The sequence below is a fragment of the Pristiophorus japonicus genome, chromosome 7 (genome assembly GCF_044704955.1).
Source record: "Pristiophorus japonicus isolate sPriJap1 chromosome 7, sPriJap1.hap1, whole genome shotgun sequence".
Classification (NCBI taxonomy): domain Eukaryota; kingdom Metazoa; phylum Chordata; class Chondrichthyes; family Pristiophoridae; genus Pristiophorus; species Pristiophorus japonicus.
The window spans coordinates 163,249,379-163,274,481 of record NC_091983.1 but is presented as its reverse complement, the minus strand read 5'-3'; the positions used below and the strand labels follow the sequence as shown (position 1 = coordinate 163,274,481).

The 25,103-nt window shown below is 43.0% G+C and overlaps 1 protein-coding gene across 2 annotated transcripts in view; it reads right to left on the bottom strand.

The window, feature by feature from the left end:
- The window catches only part of hbs1l (HBS1-like translational GTPase), a 188,911-nt gene extending 172,200 nt beyond the window's left edge, over positions 1-16,711 (bottom strand). The window contains exons 1-3 of one of the 2 annotated variants that reach the window (XM_070885504.1): positions 16,502-16,711; positions 7,500-7,565; positions 4,706-4,849 (exon numbers count right to left, since the gene is read on the bottom strand). In XM_070885504.1, the coding sequence (XP_070741605.1) occupies positions 4,706-4,849; positions 7,500-7,565; positions 16,502-16,544 (253 nt within the window). In that variant the 5' untranslated portion in view covers positions 16,545-16,711. The remainder of the gene's footprint in view (positions 1-4,705; positions 4,850-7,499; positions 7,566-16,501) is intronic. The other variant, XM_070885503.1, reaches the window with a different exon arrangement.
- Between the last annotated feature and the right edge of the window lie 8,392 nt (positions 16,712-25,103).

The following is a 25,103-nucleotide window of genomic DNA, read 5'->3' as shown; positions in this document are numbered from 1 at the left end:
AACTGATCCAGAGTCTATGGAATGTTGGAAAATGACTATCAATGCATCCGCTATTTCCAAGGACACCTCCTTAAGTACTCTGGGATGCAGACCATCAGGCCCTGGGGATTTATCAGCCTTCAATCCCATCAATTTCCCCAACACAATTTCCCGACTAATAAGGATTTCCCTCAGTTCCTCCTTCTTACTAGACCCTCTGACCCCTTTTATATCCGGAAGGTTGTTTGTGTCCTCTTTAGTGAATATCGAACCAAAGTACTTGTTCAATTGGTCTGCCATTTCTTTGTTCCCCATTATGATTTCCCCGGATTCTGACTGCAGAGGAATTACATTTGTCTTTACTAACCTTTTTCTCTTTCCATATCTATAGAAGCTTTTGAGGGAGGGAAAACAAAGTAATTACAGACCTGGTCAGTTGTGGGCAATTTATTAGAATTTATTAGGGACAGAGCGACTAAGCACTTGGACAAGTGCTGATGAGCTGATCAAGAGTCAGCATGGAATTGTGAAGGATGGGTCTTGTCTTGTCTGACTAATCTAGTTTAATTTTTTGAGGAGGTCTCTGTCATAATGGATAGCGGCAAGTCTATGGGCCCAAGTTTCCACATGATTTGCGCCTGATTTTTTTTTTTTAAAGGAGCAACTGGTGGAGAACGGACTATCTTAGAAATCGCAATTCTCCACATTTTTTTTTCTGCAGTTCTAGTCCGGTAGAACAGTTCTACTTTGGAACAGAATTTTTTCTTTAAAAGCGGGAGTGTCCGGCCACTGACGCCTGATTTCAAAGTTTCCACAGTGAAAACGTACTCCAAACTAACTTAGAATGGAGCAAGTGAAGATTTTTGTAGAACTGAAAAAACCTGTTCTACACATTAAAAAATCAGGCGCAGGTTACAAATTAGGCGTCCAGAACGAGGTGGGGGGCGGGGGGGGGGGGGGGGGAGGGAAGTCATTAAATTCTACAATAAATCCTTATTTATACTTCTACAAATATTATACAAATAAATCCAACCTAAATAAACATTTATAAGCAAAGAAAAGATTAAATAAACCATCTTCCTACCTGTGTGAAAGTGCTTCAGCCACGGAGAATGCTGCAGGCGTTCGTTCCCGCAGGGGGTGGGGAAGGAAACAGCCGTTCGTTCCCACGGAGCGGGGTGGGGGGGGGGAGGAGGAGACAGCCGTTAGTTCCCGCGGAGCAGGAAGGGGTGGGGGTGGGGGGTGGAGGAGGAGACAGCCATTAGTTCCCGCGGAGCGTGAAGGGGGGGGGGGGGGGGGGGGGGGGGGGAGAGACAGCCGTTCGTTCCTGCGGGGGGTGGGGAAGGAGCCAGCCGTTTGTTCCCGCGGAGCGGGGGGGGGAGGGGAGGGAGAGAGACAGTGAGAAGGCTGCAAGAAGCCTCAGTGCTGATGTGCTGATGGCAATGTGCTTTTATTTTAAAATGTTCAAAAATTAAACAGCTACAAAGAACTACAAAAATGGCCGAGTGCCAATGTTTCCTTCACACTGCGTGTGCGCGAACACTCCAACGCACAGCATTGCCGGCAGGAAAAAAACCAATTTAAATGGTACCCGCCCCCTCCCACTTACAAAATCGGCGCGAGTGTAGGCTCCGCCCCCCCTGGGCGCCACGCCAAACAGACAAGGAGCTGCAGGGCTCTCCAGAATCGCGCGTTTTTTTTTTCCAGCGCCGTTTTAGGCGCGAAAAACAGGCGCCCAGCTCGGAGGGGCGCCCGTTTTTTATCGTGTGGAAACTTGGGCCCCATGAATGTTGTCTATATGGACTTTCAGTGGACATTTAATAAGGTTTTGCACAACAGATCATCAAAAATGCAAGGACATGGCTTGGCAATTGATTGGAGGTATGAACCAGAGAGTAGGGATAAATAGGAGCGTACAATGATTGGCAGAATGTGACAAGTGGCGATCCCCAGGGATCTGTACTAGGGCCTCAGCTTTCCACCATATATATCAATGACTTGGATGAAGGAAGAGAGAGTTGTATGTACAAGTTTCAAGATGACATTAAGTCAAGAGGTACAGATTGTGTAGATGGGAGTAAGAAGCTACAAAAGGGACATACAGACTAAAAAGGCAAAACTATGGCAGATGAAGTTCAATGTGGGGAAGTGTGAGGTCATCCACTTTGGATCTGAGAAAGAGAAATTGGAATATTTTCTTAATGGTGAGAGATGAGATGATGTGGAGGAGCAAAGGGTTTAGGTATCCATGTACACAAAATTACTAAAATGGCTAGTGGAATGTTGGCCCTTAGCTCAAGGGTTTGGATCACAAACCTTGGTTAGACCACACTTGGATAAAAAGGATATATAGAGGCTCTGGAGAATGTGCAGGGAAGATTTCCACAGATGATACCATATCTGCGAGGGTATACCCATCAGGAAAGGATGAACAGGCTGGGTCTCTTTTCTCTTGGAGAAAAAAAAAAGGCTGAGGGGTGACCCAATAGAGGTCTTTAAAATTATGAAAGGTTTTGATACAGTAGATAGAGAGAATGCTCCCACTTGTGGGAAAGAGCATAACTAGAGGCCATCAATATAAAAGATAGTCACCAAGAAATCAAATAGGAAATTCAGAAGAAACTTCTTTATCCAGAGAGTGGTGAGAATGTAGAACTCGCTACCACAGGGATTGGTTGAAGCAAATAGTATCGATGCATTTAAGGGGGAGTTAGATAAGCATATGAGGAAGAAGGGAATAGAGGGTTATGCTGATAGTTAGATGAGGTGGAGGCTCGAGTGGAACATAAATGCCGGCATGGACTGGTTGGGTGGAATGGCCTGTTTTTGTGCTGTATATCCTATGTAAGGCAGTGACGTTTTAGTTGTACAAAACTTTAGTCAGACCCCATCTGGAGTAATGTGTTCAGTTTTGGGCACCATAACTCAGGAAAGATATATTGGTCTTCGAGTTCTCCAGAATGATACCTGGGCTTAAAGGGTTACATTATAAATATAGGTTGCATAAACTTTTGTTTTTCCTAGAAGGTAGAGGGATGATCTAATCAAGATCCTTAAAAAAAAGATTTGATAGGTTAGGTACAAAGGGCCCAAGTTTCCACAGGATTTGCTCCTTTTTTTTGGAGCAACTAGTTTTTTTTTGGAGTATCCTAAAAATCACAATTCTACACATTTACTTTGCTCCAGTTTCAGTGAGTTAGTTCAGTTTCTTTTTAGTTCAGTTTTTTTTCCCAAAGGCAGGGCATTACCAGCCACTTAAGCAAGTTTAGACAGCGAAAAGTTACTCTAAACTAACTTAGGCCAGCGTATGTGTCCACTTTTGTACGCTCAGAAACACCTTGCGGACACTTTAGAAATCAGGCGCAGATAGCCAGAAATGGCGGGGGGGGGAGGGAGTTAGAGGATTTTCCAAAGCATTAAACACTTCACTTTTAACAATAAAGAACCATCATCAATATGACAGTGTTATGATAGGAATGCTAGTTTGTTTTTAAAATCCCAAGCAGCGAGACTGGACGGGGTGCCTGATTAAACGGAGTATATTTTTAGTAAAGAGAGTTAGATATTAAAGTACTGGAAAATCTTCGAAGATTAATTTCTTCCCCCCCTCCACCGGATCAAAACTCTTTCCTCCCCACCCCCCCCCAAACTCTTCCCCTCCCCGATCAAAAATCTTCACCCCCCCCCCACCAACCTGTTTCTTGTAGCCCTCAGCGCGGGAAGGCAGCGGCCGGCCTGTGCGGCAGGCCACTCGGCCCGGGATGGGGACGGCGTGCTTCGGGCCTCTCCCACCCTGCAGAGCGTTGGAGATTCGGGCTGCCAGGAGCTACTGCGCATGCGCGCACACTCTAGCGCGCATGTGCAGAGGTCCTGCCACTGTTTTCAACGCCAGGACCTGGCTCCATCCCCCCACCCCTTGTGCTGCGCTGCGCTGAGCCCGAAGACGACCTGAGAAGCGTGGAGAATTACAAGGTAAGTTTTCGACGCCCTTTTTATTCTAGAAAGTCGGCGCACCAAACTTGGGCCCAAAGAAACTATTTTGTCTGGTGGGAGGACAGGATTCCAGAACAAGGGAGCATAATTGTAAAATTAAAGCTAGGCCAGTTAGGAAGGAAATCAGGAAGCACCTTTTCACACAAAAAATAGTGGAAATCTGAATGCGGAGTCAATTGAAATGTTCAAGACTGAGATGGACAGATTTTCTTTTAGGTTTGTGTATCAAGAGATATGGAGAAAAAGTGGGTAAATGGAGTGGAGATACAGATTAGCTGTCATCTAATAGAATGGAAAACAGACTCGAGTGGCTAAAGGCCCACTCTTCATCTCAAGTACTTATTAGAAGACTTGCACTCAGGTAGGATAAATTTTCCTTACAATGTTTCTTTTTCTCAATAAGGTATTCTATTTAGTGGCTGGTAAAAACCACTAAAATTCACCCAGAGGAGATAACGGAGTTCAAAGATAATTCAAAGCTGCAATGAGAATCTGAATTCTCTACTGAGTATTATCAGCACATTTTGTACCCAGTAACCGTGCAAAGCTGAATGTAAATCACAAAATAGCTATCACTGTTATGATTTAGTATCTTAGACTATCATTTATTCACTTGACATGACACATATTTAATAGTATATATAATATTTTTTTAAACTGATACTTGAAATGAGAGAGTCATATTTTAATTATATAAAAGCATGCACCCACTTGATTTAACTATTTAATATACCTTGGTCAACTCCACTGAGTTTAGGCTGGTTATTGTGTAAAGGCTCCACAACCTTATCTTCTGTGTACTCATCACCTTCCTCCAGAGGTTCCTCTGCAAAGGCCCTTCTGTTGTAATCATCTCTTTTATAAATGAATTGAGCAGCTGTAATAAAATAAATGCAGATGTAAGTATATAGTTTTCAATTACATATAGCAATTGTAAATATACAGCTTCTTTTGTACAAATTATACTTGAGTTATTTCCCCATACAGATCAGTTGAAACTACATGGCCAACCAACAATGTCCATCTTAAAAAGGTGGGGAAAATATTACTGACTTGTCAGTAACCCCTTGTCATGTTTCTTGTTGGTCAAATCTTTAGTACCATTAGCAATCGCAGAAAGATCTACAGGCCCACAATGCTATCAACTCCTACAGAAAGTTACTTAATGGGCAGAGACACTTGAGAGAAAGCAAATTGGAATAAAAAGGTTTATATATTTAATAGCTCACAAGAGATAGGAATTGGAGGGAAGCTAATGTAGCACCAATATTTAAAAAGGGCAACAAATCAGAACTGGAAAATTATAGGCTCATTAGCTGAACTTCAGTTATTAGAAAGTTGTTAAAAGGGATCTTTAGATACTTTGTATGACCACCTGGACAGAGCAGGCATTGTTAGTGACTTGCAACATGGCTTCTGGAAAAGAAAGTCATACCTCACCAACCTGGTTGAATTGTTTGAGGAGGTAACTAGATTGGTGAATGAAGGTAACTCTATTGACAGTGTATATTTGGACTTTCAGAAAGTTTGACAAATTGCAGTATAATGGGCTGCTTTGTAAAGGGTCATGTGGGATAGCAGGGCACGTTCCTGGATTGGACAGGGAATTGATCGAGTTCTCACAAGCAGAGAGTTGTTATTAATAGAAGTGGTTCTACATGGAGACTGGTTACGAGTAGAGTCCCACAGGGATCGTGTTCGGACCAGTGCTCTTTACAAGCTATATTAAATGATCTACATGAACTGTCTGCAAGTTCACAAATAACACAAAAATTGTGCTAGTGTTAGAACCCACAATAAGAAAAAGTGACTACAATCTGGTCTAGATGTGATGTGGGAATGGGCCCACATCTGGCAGATATAATTTTTTGTAAAAGGTTCATACATGTGGATATATCATGCTTGGCACAGAATTGAAGTCTATTGAGTGGGAAAGGGACCTAGGAGTTATAGCACACGAGTTTATGAAGGTGCATGATCTGAAGGTAAAGCTATTGAAAAGGCAAATCAAGTACTAGGATGTATAGCGAGAACAATCCAGTATAAAAAAAAACGAACAAGAGCCTGATTAAGCCTCACCTGGAATACTGTGTCCAGTTTAGGTCCCATCACATGGTGGGTGATATTGAAGCCCTGGAAAAGTTTCAAGGAAGTGCCACTAGAAGGACTCTAGTTTAAAAGCCCTTAGTTATCACAATAGGCTGAGAGAGCTGGGCCTTTTTACACTAGAAAATTGCTGACTTAATTTAAGTATTTCAAACGATGAAGGGGCTAGACTGCGACTGCTTGGAAAGACTATTTAAACTAGATAGGTTAGGGAAAACAAGCGGTCAACAAACATGCATATAAGCTATGTACTCATAGAACTAGGTTTGATGTCAGGAAGTTGTTCTTTGTCGATAACTATCTGCACTTAGATTAAGTTACCAGCTAGCGTGGTAAATGTGGATTCATTGCAACAGTTCAATAAGCTGGACAACTTCTTTGTTGTGGTTACTATTACTGCACAAACATAAGTGGGATGTTGGGTATGTACATCATGGTCAGTGTGATCTCTTGACTTCATTATAATCATCTTAGGGGGTCAGACATAAATTTCCCAATTAAAATTTTTCCCTGAATTGGCCTAGCATTTTATTTAAATCTGTTTTCCCTCTTCCATATTACATGACTGCTGGTGGAAGGGAACACTGGAGCCATGATGATTAGTTAAATCATGACTGTTTGGGACAGGCTCGATAGAATCCTTTTGTCAAATGTTCTCTCCTTTTGTCTGAAGGCACTGGCTTAAGCGAAGGTGCAGCTCCACAGGCAATAGTTAGGGTTCCTCACCCAACAACAAATGTACCGTCCATCTTTTCATATGTGCATATAATTAGGGTTGCTAAAACTTTAAACAAAGAACATTTACATGGCTTCAACACAAAATGTTTGAATTATGGGAGGTGCAAGACTGCATATTGAGCCTCCAAATGAGTATGTTAAAAATGTAGCTATCCACCACCAATCTCTTACTTAGTAAACTTCCAATCATGACTTCCTGGGAAAGTGCTGAACAGAGGCACTTGGGAGGGAGTAAAGGAACACAACAACTTGTATTTATATAGCACCTTTAACGTAATTAAAATGCCCCAAGGCGCTTCACAGGCACTTCCCACAAGCACTGGTAGACGCCACGGAGCAGAATTCCCATCCACTCTTTAGTTTTTCTCTGTACAGTCCATTCATTGCAAGCTCATAACTACTGCAGTTATGTTGTTGGGGGCAATGGGACAAGTGAAATGGGTTAAATTTTCCAAATGTTAAAAATGCTCCCAAAAATCCTATTCATAATTTTAGAGAACATTTGTAAGCATACATCTGTGCATCAGAACCATTCTAAGTAATTTGTAAAAATAAGAATGTATGTATCAAAAAATCTGTTAGCAGCGACATGGAAAGTCTCCTTTCTTGACCTTTACAGGAAAATTACTCATCAGGCTTAGCCTGTGTAAGCAATGCAAAGAAATGCTAGAACATTAACAAACCTGTTGCAGGAGAAATGCAGTAGTCATCCTCCACTGACTGGCCATAAACGTCATCATCTTCAAAGTCTAAAAATAAATAGCATTGACTGATTTTCAGAAACTGTTGTAAAATTATCAGTACCAAAAATATGAAATAGAGACCACTGAGAAAAATTAACAGTTATTTATATTCCAGAATTCTGACACAGTAACAATAGTCTGTTCATATAAATGGAAGTCTTTCTTTCTTTTACATCTACTTCTGTTCTCTGCAGATTCCTATCTGTGGATTTAAAAAAAAAATGAAACTAAAGGATAACAACTAAAGGATAACAACTAAACAAAATGCAGAAAAGTAATAGTTTCAGCACCTTCTCAGGACAATTAGCGATGGGCAATAAATGTGGGCTTGCCAGCATCGTTAGTATCCCATGAACAAATAAAGAGTGCTACTGAAGCAACTAAACAAGAATGTGCAAAGACTGCTAACTGACAACAGTTCAAAGAAGGTGCTGATGTTGGGAGAAGCAACAAAAAAAAGCATGTCTGGAAATGTATTTATTATACCTAGCTATTTGGCACCTACAAAGTTTATGAAAAGTATGATACACTGTACAAATTGGTTAGGTTGAAACCACTAAAATAATTTGCTTATAGAAGATAAATAACCCTCAACAATCTTGGCAGAATTTTTCCCCAATTTAGTTACCAAACTAAAGTGAAATCACCCAAGCTGGTTTAATTCAGAAAATTAAGTAGCATAGGTCGATTTGACAATGCAACCTATATCAATGTAGAATTCTTGTTGTCAAATGTTCTCTCCTTCTGTCTGTAGGCACTGGCTTATGCCAAGGTACAGCTCCACCGGCAATAGTCCGAGTTCTTCACCAAACAACAAATAAGCAAGCTCTTCGATCAAAGGGCACCACAGTCAACAATGATCCTATGCTTATTCAACATCTGCAAAAGTGTATTTTCCCAGCAAAGATAGCGATCAGGAGCATAAACCTTGATATTTATTCCTGACCAAGCCCAGTGGAACCAAGGTAAATTGTATGCCCTAATTGTGGAGTCCCACCTGAGATTTGCCAACAGCATATTAGGAATGAACCCAAGACTTTCTGGTCTGCATGGGTCAGTAACGCAGACCCGGATTTTGCAGTCACCTACAAAAGAACAGCGCTCACCGTTCATCACGTTTACAGCTGCCCCAGACATTTTGTGAACTTTTGAGTGGCAACTTATGATCATTGAGAGTCTGATATAGCTGGCACTCCAGTGCAGTACTGAGGGAGTGCGGCACAGTCAGATGAGATGTTAAACTGAGGCCCCGTCTTGTCCTCAGGTGGACATAAAAGATCCCATGGCAACAGTGGCTACGCTTCAAAAAAGTACTTCACTGGTTGTCTTGAGATTGTTATAAAAATATACGTGCACTATATAAATGCAAGTCTTTCTCCCTGTCTATCTAGGGACACTGAAACACACTATCTGGAAAGCTCTAGGGCAGTTTTTCTTTTATAAACTGCATTCAAAAAACATCTGTGCATGAAGGTATAGTAAAATACGTTGCTATTTGTAAACTGCTGGCAGACGTAAATTTATACCCTTGACAAGCTAAACAGCTCAGCAATGCATATAACTCAAAATGGTGAAACAACACATCTGAAAAAGAGAGTTCTTTCCAGAAATGCAACACAATATCTTTTTCATGGAACACAGCATATTGTGTTTGAACAGATTTCTGTGACCTCTCCAGTTTAGTTTTAGAATGTAACCCGATTACATACCAAATTGTTCTTTAGAATTGGGATGAACTGTTGCTCAGCCCAGAATTCTGGTAAGTGACAGATAATAAATGACTAATAAGCAACTGAGACAAAAAAAGTTTTACTGTATTGAATTTATCACAAAAAAATACAAATAATATTGGCTTTCTTTGGGCTGATTTACAACCTGCAACATCAATGAAACTGCAGAACAGCTGATTCTATTTGGAACAGAACAATATCTTCAGTTGGGGCCCCTCATACAAATGTACCAAAATCTCACGATGCTGTTCAACACACCCAGAAAACTTGCTGTTTGGAAAATTATATATTACAAATAAGAATATTCCTAACATTTTTAAAGGTATGAGCCAATTTGAGATTCCTGGACTTCACCCACTCTCCTGATGATAGACTCCCCCTGTCCTCACATTCCACTTCACTAACTTCCACATCCATCAGATTATCTTCTGCCTACAACTTGCTGCCGCCACCAAACCCATGATTCTGTTCCCCTCTCAAGGGTCCATTCCTTGTTCAACCTTCTACTCCAACTTCTACCAGTCCTTCCCTTGGATTTCCCATACAACTACAGCAGATGCAACACTCTTTCTGTTCAAGACAATTTATCCATACTTTCTCCAATCGAGATTATCATTGTGTGTTACTTCTAGTGCAGTCCACTCTACTTTGGGAGATCAAAAGGCAATTTCAGAGGACACTTTGCCAAACACCTCTGTTCTGCCTGGAAATGTGGTCCTGACTTCCCTGTGAATTGTCATTAGTCTCCCTCTCAATGCCATTCTGACACCCTCCATCTCTGGCCTCCTATATTGTTGCAACTAAGCTCAACACAAGCAGGAAAACTAGGCACTCAGCAGCCCCTGATCGCATTAACTCTTCCCTGACAGGAGTCAGCATTACCAAGTCTACAGCTCGTCTTTCCTCGCCTCTTCGCTTTACTTATTTTATTCAATCTTAAGAGGCTCACTTATCTTTACGGGTCATTGGCGTCAGTCTTTATTGCCTATTTACAAATCCGTTTTCAGGTTCTATGTTAGCAACAAAAACAGGAAGACCTTATGGAAAAAAATTAGATCCCAACCCCACACAAATTTGTAGCAAAACCATTTAAAAAAAAAAACAATTTGAAAACAAACGTGTGCATCTCTGGTCCCATTTTCAACTCTAAAAAGATCCACAAATTCAGATTTTTTTAAATTTGGGGATTTTTAAAAAAAAAAACAAATCTGCCAACCTGAAAAAACACAAATCGATGCAAAATACGTTAAACTCATTTGTAATGATCCTTACTTACTTCCAAATTCTAACTTGAAAAGTGTCTTTTCCCTTCACAAATGTTGATGGATCGGATATGTATTTCCAGCATTTTCTGTTTTATTGCTATTGCCTTCTCCAATTTGAAATATAACTAGGTGTGGCACTTGCGTCTATCACCCAGGCTGTGTATCTGGTGCAGCTCAGTATTGGGATGGCATCTGGGCCATGATTGCAGCAATATCTGCAGTGCTCAGACTGGACTGGAAGCAAGGATAGAGAGGCTGGCTGCAGGGACCAGCAGAAGCAGTGACGCCAATGTGGGGTCAAACGACCAGTATTTTTAAGGGTGTCAATCGGATTGATCCCCAATAACCACATCATAGAATATTACAGCACAGGAGGAGACCATTCAGCCCATCAAGTCTGCGCCGGCTGTTTCGAAGAGCAATCCACAGTTTGTCCACTTTCCCGGCTCTTTCCCCATATCCCTGCAATTTTTTTCCCCCCCTTCAAATATTTATCCAACTCCCTTTTGAAAGCTACTACTGAATCTGTTTCCACCACCCTATCAGTCAGCGCATTCCAAATCCTAACCATTTGTTGCATAAAAACATTTTTCCTCGAGTCACCTCTGGTTCTTTTGTCAATCACCTTAAATCTGTGCCCTCGCTTTATCGATCCTTCAGTCATTGGAAACAGTTTCTCTTTATTTACTCTATCTAAACCATTGATGATTTTGAACACCTCTATCCAATCTCCTCTTAGCCTTCTCTGCTCCAATGAGAACAACTCCAGCTTCTCCAGTCTATTTACATAACTGTAATCCCCCCTCCTTGGAACCATTCTTGTAAACCTCTTCTGTACCCTTTCCAAAGCCTTCACGTCCTCTCGAAAGTGTGGTGCCCAGAGTTGGACACAATATTCCAATTAGAGCCAAACTAATGTTTTCTATAGGTTTAGCATAACTCCCTGGCTTCTGTACTCTATGCCGCTATTTATAAAGCCCAGGTTGCCATATGCTTTAAGTGCATTGTTAACCGATCCTGCTACCTTCAAAGATTTGTGTACAAACACCCCCAGATCTCCCACTTTCTTACACCCCCTTCAAAATTGTACCATTTAGCTTGTATTATCTCTACTCATTCTTCCTACCAAAACTTATAACCTCACACTTTACTGTGTTGAATTTCATCTGTCATTTGTCCGCTCATTCCACCAGCCTGTCTGTCATCTTGAAGTCTATTACTATCTCCCTCACTGTTTACTACACTTCTAAGTTTCGTGCCACCTGGAAATTTTGATATTGAGCCCTGTATATCATGTCCAAGTCATTAATGTATATCAAAAACAGCAGTGGTCCTTGTGAACCCTGGGGACCACCACTATATGCCTCCCTCCAATCCAAAAAAACAGCCATTCACCACAAGTCTCGGTTTTCTATCCCTTAGCCAATTTTATATACATGCTGCTACTACCCTTTAATCCTACGGGTTTCAATTTTACTTAAAAGCAAGCCTATTATGTAGTACTTTATTAAGCATCTTTTGAAAGTCCATATACACATTAACTGCACTGCCCTCATCCACCCTCTGTTACCTCATCAAAAAAATCAATCAAGTTCGTCAAAGATATTGGTCCCTGCTCTATTCAGGTGCAACCCATCCACCTTGAACAGGTCACTCCAGCCACAGAACTGGTCCCAATGTCTCAGGAATCTGAAGCCCTCCTTCCTGCACCATGCCTCTAAACATAGTGGGAGCAGGAGTAGGCCATTTGGCCCCTCGAGCCTGCTCCGCCATTTAATAAGGTCATGGCTAATCTGAAATGCATTAACCTACAATATCCAATTTCTACTCTCACTAGTGTGGGGCACTGGTGATAATGCAGAGATTGACTATATCCTGGAGTTCAGCCTCAATGTGCACAGCGCAGACGTTGTCCGCATACTGCAGCTCAATGACAGAGGTTGGGGTGATCTTGGATCTGGCCTGGAGGCAGCGTAGGTTAAACAGCTTCCCTCTGGTTCTATAGTTGGTTCCACTCCAGCAGGGAGCTTGTTGATTGTGAGATGGAGCATGGCGGCGAGGAACATCGAGAAGAGGGTTGGAGCGATAACACAGCCCTGTTTGACCCCGGTCCAGACGTGGATTGGGTCTGTAATGGATCCATTGGTAAGGATCACGGCCTGCATGCCATCATGAAGCAGGTGAAGGATGTTGACAAACTTTTGGGGGCATCCAAAACAGAGGAGGGCGCTCCATAGACCCTCACAGTTGACAGTGTCAATGGCCTTTGTAAGATCGAAAAAGGCCATGTATAAGGGCTGGCGCTGCTCCCTGAGTTTTTCCTGCAACTGGCACGCTGCAAAGATCATGTCTGTTGTGCCCCGTAGGGGACAAAATCCGCACTGTGTTTCCAAGAAGAGCTCCTCGGCCACAGGGAGAAATCTACCACCAAACTCATGGTCTACAGGGCTGCAATAATACCCACCCTCCTGTATGGATCGGAAGCATGGACGATGTATAGAAGGCACCTCAAGTCGCTGGAGATATGTCACCAACAATGTATCCGCAAGATTCTGCAAATCCCCTGGGAGGACAGGCGCACAAACATCAGTGTCCTCAACCAGGCTAACATCCCCAGTATTGAAGCACTGACCACACTCGATCAGCTTCGCTGGGCAGGCCACATAGTTCGCATGCCAGAGACGAGACTCCCAAAACAAGTACCCTATGAGGAGCTCCTTCACGGCAAACGAGCCAAAGGTGGACAGCGGAAATGTTACAAGGACACCCTCAAAGCCTCCCTGATAAAGAGCAACATCACCGCTGACACCTGGGAGTCCCTGGCCAAAGACCGCCCCGAGTGGAGAAAGTGCATCCGGGAGGGCGTTGAGCACTGCCAAGTCTCAACACAGAGAGCGTGAAAAGGTCAAGAGCAGGCAGTGGAAGAAACGTGCGGCAAAACCAGTCCCACCCACCCCTTCCCTCGCCGACTGTCTGTCCCAGTCTGTGGCTCTCATATTGGACTGTTCAGCCACCAAAGAACTCACTTCAGGAGTGGAAGCAAGTCTTCCTCAAGACGGAGGAACTGCCTATGATGATGATGATTTACGAAAGGATATACTGGCTTTGGAGGCAGTTCAGAGAAGGTTCACTAGGTTGATTCCAGAGATGAAGGGGTTGATTTATGAGGAAAGGTTGGGCCTCTACTCATTGGAATTCAGAAGATTGAGGTGATCTTATCGAAACTTGTAAGATTATGAGGGAGCTTGCCAAGGTGGATGCAGAGAGAATGTGTCCACTGATGGGGGAGACTAGAACTAGGGGGCATAATCTTAGAATAAGGGGCCACTCATTTAAAACGGAGATGAGGAGAAATTTCTTTTCTCAGAGGGTTGTAAATCTGTGGAATTTGCTGCCTCAGAGAGCTGTGGAAGTTGGGACATTGAATAAATTTAAGACAGAGATAGACAGTTTCTTAACCGATAAGGGAATAAGGGGTTAGGGGGAGCGGGCAGGAAAGTGGACCAGAGTCCATGATCGGATCAGCCAAGATCGTATTAAATGGCGGAGCAGGCTCGAGGGGCCTGCTCCTATTTCTTATGTTCTTCGGAGCTGCTTCCTGTGATAAAGCATTTGGGCCATTTATATAAGGCAGCTACAGCACAACTGGATATGCACAGCTACTGGCAAGTTGCATTTGCGACTTCATGTTTATGGTAGAGGGCCAATGGAAGGCTCATAAATGCCAGCAACATTAAAATTTTGTTTGCCTATAAAGTGGGCTCAGAGCTCAGCCCATCCATGACCATAATGAAATGGAGAATCCAACTACCACTACCATTAACGTTTACGTTTGCCTCGAAAGGTAGGCAATGGACATCCCTCTTAGGATGGGACTTAATGCTTCCCATCTCATTTATATTGCCATGCTGATTTAATATAAACAGGATATTAAAGTAATTTGGAAACAATACTGAATGCAGCATGAATTTAATTATATAGGTTCAACCAATTAAATGCACCACCTTATTCAAATTCAACACATGATCCATATCAGGTGCTCAGACTGACAGTCCTCCCCTACCCGAGTTCAGTGCATCAATGAATGGAGAGAAAAGGTAATTTGACAAAGGAAAAATAAGATTAAATATGTGCAAGAGCACTCTGGAGAAATGAAGAATATGATGGCTTAGAAATGTAACATCCATCCCACCACCTACATAAAAAACAAGGATCGCTACTGATTACCTGCAGAAGTTTTTCAGCCAAATGAGACACACACACCTCAGCTTGTCCAATCAGCTTTGCCAAGTTAGTTCAAGCAGGTAGGGTAGCTAACCTACCCAGCTATCCAATGTTGTCTTGTTGTAAAAGGATTCTATTTTTAGAATTTTTAATTCAGCTTCAGATCTTGATGTACAGAAACATGGATGTACTAATGAGTGCAGCCTATAGCATTTCCCACAAAAAGGGAAAAATTGACAGAACCATTACTCGAGATGCTCTTGGACATCTCCTAGCAGGCACTGAGCAGCATTTAGTATAAAAGAAACATTACTACTACTTGCAAGACCAAAAAGAGGGATTATATATATTTAAGCTCTTGGTCATATTTTTCAAAGTAAAAAGAAGAACCAACTGACAACTTGTTCCAAGCAGTCTTTCAATGCTACACTGTAACTGTTCACCAACAGTCCAAGCCTGCCAATTTTCCTTCCCTCCCAAAGAGAAAATCTTTGGCTCCGCCAACAACTTCTTGATAAATCTTTGGTCAAGATTAAGAACTTTTCATGTGGGAAATCAGATATGAGCCAATGTCCCACAACACCAAAGGTACTAAGCAAAGATTTCAGTAAAACAATAGCTGGATGTATATAATATTCACACATCTAATTGACCTGTGAAAATTACCCAACAGTACAATTACAGAGAACATTCTGCAGTGTAATAATAATTGAAGAAGTGCTTTTGGCCATTAAGCAGTTGTTGTTGTGGTGGAACTAATGTTAGCAATTGTGATGAATTAAGAGCATTACAAAAGAAACATATTCACAATATAAATCCAATTGGCTCAAGTATGTTATTTTCTACAGCATATCAATACCAATACACTAAATAAGCCTGGGCTTTTCTTAAATCACAAAGCCAACATGAATATTTATCTCTGTAGCAACTTAAATCATCTTTATTTAAATATAACTATGTATATAACAGTTAGTCTAACTAGATTACTGAGTACAGCAAATTGTGCCAGGACTGGAAAGATGGTTGTTAAATTTCTAGCTATGCGTCATACATACACGTGGGATATTTGAAAAACTTCACTGCACACTTGTATAATATACCATATATTAATTACTTCAAGAGCTTAAAGAATTGGAGAAATTGAAAAGTGCCACCCACTCTTTTAATGCTGTACTTGACACCACCTTGTTGAATCTAAACCTGCATATTAAACGTAAATGTAATTCTCAGTATAACTACAATAAGCATCATAAGCGCTGAAGTAAATATGTACTTTGTTGAGCTCCTGTCAGATCTTTTACTCGGGCTTCAAGAGAAATCAGTATTACTGTAACTAGCAATTAAATTAAGCCACATCCTCAATAAATAACTGTACACCATAATATATGGTGCTTTTCTTGTGTAGCCTACATCATCTGGGGAATGCTGTGTGCAGCTGCTTCACTAGATTTGCACAAAAATCAATACCAGGTCCGAAGATCATTTAACAAACTCCAATAGCAACTAATGGTTATTATTCCACCCTTCTGCACCGGGGCCAGTTTTAATTCTCTGGTTAACTCGGAGGTATAAGGAAGGCCCAGAGGCGAGTTGCCCTCCTGGAGTAAAGCGGACATTCGAGGCCCCAGCCGCCACGACAGCCGCCGCCATCGCACTCTGCCGGCCCGTGACAGCCGAAGGATCTGACGGCAAATCAGTCCACGATGCTGCCGGTGCTCAGTACCTTCGTCATACTTCAGTCCGCGGACATTTCTGTGCCTTGCCATGCTGCTCTCGGCTCACACGCACGGTATGCTTGCGGTTTGCTCGAGGTGACGGGGCTTTTAGGCCGTCGCTGTCGCCATGTCTCCGGACAACCCAGCACGCTCACGCGCAGAAACCCCCCCTTTTGTTTTGGCCTTCATTCGCGCACGCGCAGAGCCCCCTTGCTCCCTGTCTCCGCACGCGCACGCGCAGAGCCCCCCCGCCCGAACTTTCCCTCCTCGCCTTTCGCTCCCTGCTTTCCCTCGCGCACGCGCAACGCCCCCTTTCTCCCTGCCGACGCGCGCTCGCTGTGTGGAATGATGTGTGCACGCGCGCGTGCTGACGCGCCGCTGTTCTCTCCCCTCCCAGGCAGTGAGTGACAGATGCCAGGGCGCGTGCTGAAGCTTGTTAGCTGCTGCATACTTCGCAGTTGTTACGTGGCATTCAAAGTGAAAAAAGGGTGTCCGGCATGTAAGACTTGGAGCTTGTTTAATGGGGTAGGAAGCAGGGAGCGTGTGCAACGTACCACAAAAATCATAGCGATGAATACTCATTTGCTGCATCTCGAGCAAAGTTGTGAGTTTGCATCTCCCTCTTGCAGTTATCTGTTCCTCAGTGATTGGAATTATAAAATGATACAGCGCAGAAGGCCATTTGGCCCATTGAAAGAGCTATCCAATTAGTCCCACTCCTCTACTATTTCGCATAGCTCTGTAATTTCTTTCATTTCAAGTACTTATCCAAATTCCTTTTTAAAGTTAATATTGGATCTGCTTCCACCACCTTTTCAGGTAGTGCATTCCAGATCACAATGAATTGCTGTGTAATTTTTTAAATCAGCGTGTCGCCTTAAGTCAGTGTAGTGTCCTCTGGTTACCGATCTTTCTGCCACTGGAAACAGTTTCTCCTTATTTACTCTATCAAAACCCTTCCTGATTTTGAACACCTATCAAATTTCCTCTTAACCAGTGGCGTAACTACGCCAATGCAGTGGCATTGGGGCCGTCGCCTGAAGGGGGGCCCACCACCTGCTTCCTCGCGAACTTGTTGGCGGTGTGGGTCAGCCGGAAAACTGGGTGTGGCTGGGCACCAGGCGGTACGAGATGTAGCTCTTGATGCCCTTGAACTTGGTCTGCTTGGGGGACTCATCGATGGAGCAGGCGAACGGTGTGATATCTTCACAGAGCACAGCACACACAGCTTCCGAACATGGCAGGCAGCTCTCTCGGAAGTCTCCGGAATCTGCCGGTTCTGTTTATTAGTAACCCTGCACTTGCAGTACACAATACGTCCACATCCACAGTGTGGAGCTACAAACATTACAAGCTTACAGACATTACACTTCTCCCTCCTTAATGAAGAAGCCATCATAACAAACATCATACATAACTTTCATGTTTATACATAACACAGGATATACACTTATTTTTTTTCCATATTTACAAATTTAACTTTACCACTTGTTTTCTGTTTCGAAGAGGATACCTTCGCTCTCGAACAGAACCTTCCAAACATGGTGTCGATTTCACACTCATTCGAGGCTCATCCTGAGGAATGTTTTCCCCCACGGAATTTCTTTGATTTTCATTTGAACTCACTCTAACTTCAGGCTCTTTGTTTTCCTGACTCGGACTCGGGCTTTCATTCTGATTCTCTCCTGGATTTGTTTCCAGTACATTGGATTTAGGATTTGCTACTGGTATATTAAAACTATCTGATGAGTCAGAAATAATTGAATCATTCACACCTTCAACTCCTTCCATGTCTGTAGGTAAAATATGATCAATACGAACAAACCTAACCTGTCCATTATCAAACATCTTTACCAAATATGTGCGAGGACCACATATCTTCAGCACTCTTCCTGGTAACCACTTTAACCATTTATGGTGATGGTTCTTCACTCTCACTTTCTAGTTTAATTTCACTCTTCTCTCTTTTACTCTACCTCTATCATGATTCTCTTTCTATCTTAATTGTGTCTCTTCTACGGACTGTGCCAAATTTGGTTTTAACAACGAGAATCTGGTTCGTGGCTGTCATTTGAGAAACAACTCTGCTGGTGTTCTACCAGTAGTTGTATGAGGAGTATTTAGATATGTAATCAAAAAATTAGCCAATTTGTGATCCAATGACAATTGTCGTTTCCTTGGATTTGTATCTAACATTTGTTTTATGAGGGCACGTTTTACAATTTATACAGTGCATTCTGCTGCACCATTCGAAGCAGGGTGGTATGGTGGAACCTTGGTATGTTTCACACCATTTTTGCTTGTGAATTGTGCAAATTCTTCTGAACAAAATTGTGGTCCATTATCCGAAACAATCTCTTCAGGGAGGCCAAATGAAGAAAATAATTTTCACAAAATGTCCAATGTTTTACTTATTATTTTCCACATTGGAAACACCTCAACCCACTTCGAATGGTTATCAATCACAATGAACAATTGTTGTCCTAACTCAGCAAAATCAATATGTAGCCTTTGCCACACCCTGGGAGGCCATTTCCATGGCTGTAATGGTACTGATGGTGGTTGCTTGCTTACCGATTGACATGTCGTACACTGACTCACGATGTACTCTATATCTTTATCAAGACCTGGCACCATAAATAACTGCGTGCAAAACTCTTGGTCAAGCGCATTCCCAGGTGCTGGTCATGGAGGGCTCCTAATAATTTGGGCCTGAATTTATTTGGTATAACCACTCTTGCACCCCACATGATACAATCTTTATCGACTGATAATTCATTCCTACGAATGAAGAATGGATGTGTATCTTTGTCTGTTACCTGCTTTGGCCATCCATTTGCAATATACTCATACACCGTTGCTCTACCAATCTCTTCAGCTGTGACTGGCAGTTCATCAATGTATGAAAAATAAGACACTTCTTCCCTATCGGGAGTAACTTGTGATGGGGAAGGCAATCTAGACATTGCATCAGCATTACTGTAATCAGCTGATCGTCTGTATTCAATATCATATGTGTATGCTGACAAAATCAAAGCCCATCTCTGCATTCGGGCTGCAGCTAATGTTGGAACTGGGGACTTTGCATGGAGGATTGCTGTTAGGGGCTTATGGTCCGTAACGATGGTAAACTTATGACCATACAAGTATTTGTGAAACTTCTTGACCCCCAAAAATTAATGCCAAAGCTTCACTTTCAATTTGTGCATAATTACTCTCACTGGCACTGAGAGTGCTTGAAGCAAAAGCAATTGGTCTCTCCTCCCCACTACTTAATACATGAGAGATTACTGCCCCAACTCCATACGGAGAGGCATCACATGCTAGCTTAATCTCCTTAGATATGTCATAGTCAACAAACATGGTGCTCTCTACCAATTTGCTTTTACACTCCTTGAATGCTGTATCGCATTCTTTTGACCACTTCCAATGGACCTGTTTTTCAGAAGTTCATTCAGTGGATGTAATACTGTAGTCAAATTTGGTAGGAACTTCACATAATAGTTCAAAAGACCCAAGAATGAACGAAGTTCAGTGACATTCCTGGGAGTGGGTGCATTTCTAATTGCATCCAATTTTTCCATGGTTGGATGTAAACCATCTTTATCTACTCTGTACCCTAAGTACTCCACTGAGTTTTTAAATAACTCACACTTATGAGCAGACACTCATACTCTGCTTCTCTAGCCGTTTGAGGACTTAATTCAATATGTTATTATGAATTTGCCTATTTGGTGCTGAAATTAGTATGTCATCCAAATAACATACTACCCCTTCAATACCTTGCAAAATCTGGTTCATCACCCCTTGGAATATGGCAGGGACGGAAGACACTCCAAACGGTAGCCTATTAAATTGATATAGGCCTAGATGAGTATTTATAGTCAAACATGACTTGGACTCCTCATCTAGTTCAGGCTGTAAGTAGGCATTCGTAAGATCCAGTTTTGAGAAGATCTGACCACCTGTCAGTGTTGTGAACAAATCTTCTATATTCGGCAATGTATTGGGAACATTACCCTCTAGCACCTGGTTTACGGTTACTTTATAATCACCACACAATCTTACCTTACCATCGGACTTAGGTACAACAACAATGGGTGTAGCCCAATTACATCGATCTATCTTACATATAATGTTCTCAGTCTCTAGTCTTTTGAGTTCTTGCTCAACTTTCTCCTTGAGTACATATGGTACGGAACGTGGCTTGTAGTAAACCGATCTAGCGTCCTTCTGTACCCTGACACTCGACTTAAAGCCTTGGATCGGACTGCCCGTTTCGCAGAACACATTCGGATACTGCTTGATAACCTCATCCATTGATGAAAATCTCGCTTCCACACAGAAAATCTTACTCCAATCCAGCTTCAGTGAGTTCAACCAATTTCTTCCTAATAAGGCAGACTTGTCTCCTTTCACTACTATTAGAGGCAAGTTCTGAAATTGATCTTTATATTTCACCGGTACGGTGATATGACCTACCACAGGAATTTTCTCTCCTGAGTAGCCTCGCAGCTCTACCTTGGAAATCACGCAATTTGTCGAGGTACAGCGACTCCGGTACTACACTCACGGATGCACCTGTGTCACTTTCCATTGGTATCTTGAATCCCGCAACATCTATGTGGATTTTGATGCTTTCCGAATCGCTGTCCGTTAACCTCGTGCTCCTGATGATGTGTAACTCTAACATCTCCTCATCCTGTTGTTGTTCTTCCAAGCTATGTAGTCTCTTGGGATTTCTACTCCTAGCTTTGAATGCTGGACTCATAGCTTTGGAAGCCGGTTTACCCTTCAGTCGGCATGCCTTCGCAAGATTCCCAGTCTTTCTGCAGAAGAAACACTCTGCCTTCACGTATGGACAACTCTCAGCAATGTGTTGTCCCAGGCACCTATAGCACAACTTCGATGCTCTGTTAGAATTTCCAGTTTCTGAGACTTTCGGCCATGCCCGTCTTTTACTTCGAACCTGCAGGTGATTTACCTCGGTTGACTGATGACCGTAATCATTATTGAATTCTAAGGAATATTGTTCGGCCATGCCTATCGACCTCGCTGTCTGACAAGCAATCTCAAAAGTCAAGTCATCCGTCGTCAATATCGTCCTTCTGATCGCATCATTTTTTACCCCACAAACAAAACGATCCCGTAATGCTCGGTTTTGAAAGTTTCCAAAATTACAGTGCATCGATAGCTTTTTTAATGCTATGATGTAATCACTGATACTTTCATCAGCCTTTTGATTCCGAATCCCGAAACGATAGCTTTCAGCAATTTCTAACGGTTTGGGGTTATAGTGCTGCTCCAGCTTCGTTAAAATCTCTTTAAGCGTTGTGTCCTTTGGCTCGTCAGGCACAAGCAGATTGACAAGGGTTTCGTATAAAGCCGGACCTGCCTCCGATAAGAAGATCGCTTTCTTACGTTCCAACACAGCCCGGTTCTGGACTGCATTGTCTGGAACTTCGATTACATTATTTGCAGTGAAATACATTTCTAGCCGATCCACATACGCTTTAAAACATTCCCGGTCATGTCTATATTCACCCAAATATCCCAATACACCTGCCATTTTAATCTCTAGCTGCTCACATAATGTGCTGTATTTTACCTCGGATATTTGTACCTTTTTCCAAAGACAGAAACTTCCAAAGTCTTTCTGTCGGCTGGCTCAATCCTTCACCAACAAATTTAAGCTTTAAATCATCCGAAAAATCCCATCTTCCGCCGCCAAATGTGATATATTCACAGAGCATAGCACACACAGCTTCCTAACATGGCAGGCAGCTCTCTCGGAAGTCTCCGGAATCTGCTGGTTCTGTTTATTATTAACCCTGCACTTGCCGTACACGTTACGTCCACAACCACAGTGTGGAGCTACAAACATTACAAGATTACAGACATTACAAATGGGTAAGGGTTCTCCTGCCACTCGGGGCAGTGCGGGCCGGCCGCCACGCAGATCTTGTCGCTGTCCTTGACGAAGTCGGCCGCCTCACCCAGGATGAACACCTCGCCGGTGAAGAAGCAGTTGAGGTTCCTGCTGACTGTGGCTGTGCTCTTGGAGGAGGAGGAGGCGGCGGCCGAGGAGGAGGAGGACACCGACCCCCTGACATTCCGGCCACTCTCTCGCTAATGGCCCTTCCTGTCGAAATCCGAGAACCCACCGCCGCTTACGCTGCTCCCGGACAGCGGCTCATCCGCCACCGCTGAGTTATCATCCCAGTCGTCGTCGTCGCCGCCCGTTTGGGCGAGGGGCATAAGGTGCTGGCGGCGGGGCAGGCCGGCGGGGGAAGCCGTTGGGGGGCTGAGGCGGCACCGGCCATCGTAGCTGCCAATCAGCACGTTGGCATAGCGGGAGGCGAGGGCTCAGCGGCACCGACACTGGATGCAGCGTCTCCCCCATTCCTGGCCTGCAGCATCTGCACCTACATAGCCGGGAAGGGGCCTCTCTGGCCCCGGCTGTTAGCCCCCTCCAGCCAGCCCTCAGTGTCATCCTTGCTGTACATGGTCAGCACCTTGACCTCCTGCATCGAGATCTCGCCCACATTCTCGCTCTGGAAATCGTACAGAGCCCGAGCCTGGAGCGCCATCGTCCCACCGTCCACACCCGGCTCAGCTCCGCTCCCGGACTCCACGGTAACCCCGCACCCATAAACCCTCCCTCACACCGGCCCTAGCTCCCCCTCACATCGGCCCGCCCAGACCCCAAACTCCCTCTTCGGCCCCCCGGACCCCCTCACTCGAGGAGCAGCTGCGCAGGGTCTTCCCTGGCCAGCTGCATTTTTCCCTGTTCTGTGATTTAAAAAAAAATCTATGTTTGCATTGGGGCCCAAATCCTCTCGTTACGCCACTGCTCTTAACCTCTCTAAGGAGAACAACCCCAGCTTCTCCAGCCTCTCCACATAGCTCAAGTCCCTCATCTTTGGTACCATTCCAGTAAATCTCTTCTGCACCCTTTCCAAGGCCTTGATATCCTTCCTAAAGGTTGGTGCCCTGAATTAAACACAATACTACATTACAACAGTGACTGCTCTCCAAAAGTACTTCATTGGTTGGTGGTCGTGAAAGGCGCTACATAAATGCAAGTCTTTTTTTTGAACCATTTAGTTTATATTGTTTCTCCTCATTCTTCCAATCAAAGTGTATTGCTTCAGACTAATCTGCATTACATTTCATCTCCCATGTGTCTGCCCATTTCACCAGCCTATGTCCTCCTGAAGTCTGTTACTATTCTCGTTGTTTACTACATTTCTGAGTTCTGCATCATCTGAAAACTTTGAAATTATGCCCTGTATATCCAAGTCCAGGTCATTATCATATATCAAAAAGAGCAATGGCCCTAATACCCAATCACAGGGAACACCACTGTATATTTCCCTCCTGTCTGAAAAACAACCATTCACCACTACTTTCTGCTTAGTCAATTTTGTATCCATGCTACCACTGTCCCTTTAATTCAGTCTTTAATGGCTTCCAGAAGTGAAGATACAAAGGTGAAGTTCAGGTTATATACCGGGTCCAGCACGAGTTTACCTATGACACTAGGACCTCCGATAGTGGTGGGCAGACCTTATGTACATACATTACAAAAAACAATCGTTCACCACTACTCTCTGCTTAGACAATTTTGTATCCATGCTACTACAGTCCCTTTAAAGTTACTGAGAAGTCTATTATGTGGTACTTTGTCAAATGCCTTTTGAAAGTCCATATACACAACATCAACTACTCTATCCTCATCAACCCTCTCCGTTACAATAATTAGTGTATTTAGAAAACTGTATTTGAGGAGCATCTCTGTAGACCGAGAAGAGGTCCATTTTCTACAAGAAGAAAACGAGATGTACATAGAAAAGATCTGCTACTCAGTATAGATACCATTATGTTTTGTCTATATTTAGACCAATTAGAAGGCCCCATTCTTAGCTTAACATTACTTTTTAATTTATATTTTTGATTGATTAGGAAATAAATAGCAGGAAACATCTGATCTCATGCATAATTTCAGATGGTGAATGCATAAATTGATCAGGTAGCTAATATTCAGTCTCCATGGTGTATCAGACCCATGGTGCCAAAGATATGATCCTATTGTCTACTTTCCCTCTCCATAGAGTTGAGCATAGGTGAACTGGATGAGAACCCAATGAGGAACTGGGAAAGGGCCAACATTGAAAAGGATTGAAAGAAAGAAAAGAGTTTGGATTTATATAGCACTTTTCACAACCTCAGGATGTCCAAAAGTGCTTTAGAGCCAGTGGAGTAGTTTTGAAGTGTAGTCACTGTTGTAATGTGTAGATCTATATGCAAGTAAGATGCACCTCCGCAGTTTTGATTCCCTTCCCTCGTAACAGACCCAGTAATCAGTACAGTTGATTTCATGGGACGCCGTCCCATAATTTAGTGTATTGCATGCAGAATGTCAATTCAAAGTTTGGCAAACTTGAAATAGAACTAGAATGTATGCACCTTTGGATCCATCCCGGTCCCCTGTACCATTTCTAGCATTTTGACGAAGTCAAGGGAAATATCCCATTCTTTAATACCCATGTAGCTTTGGAGGAAATTAAGCTCAGGTAGGCAGCCTCCCATGCATTCTGCCCTTATTTT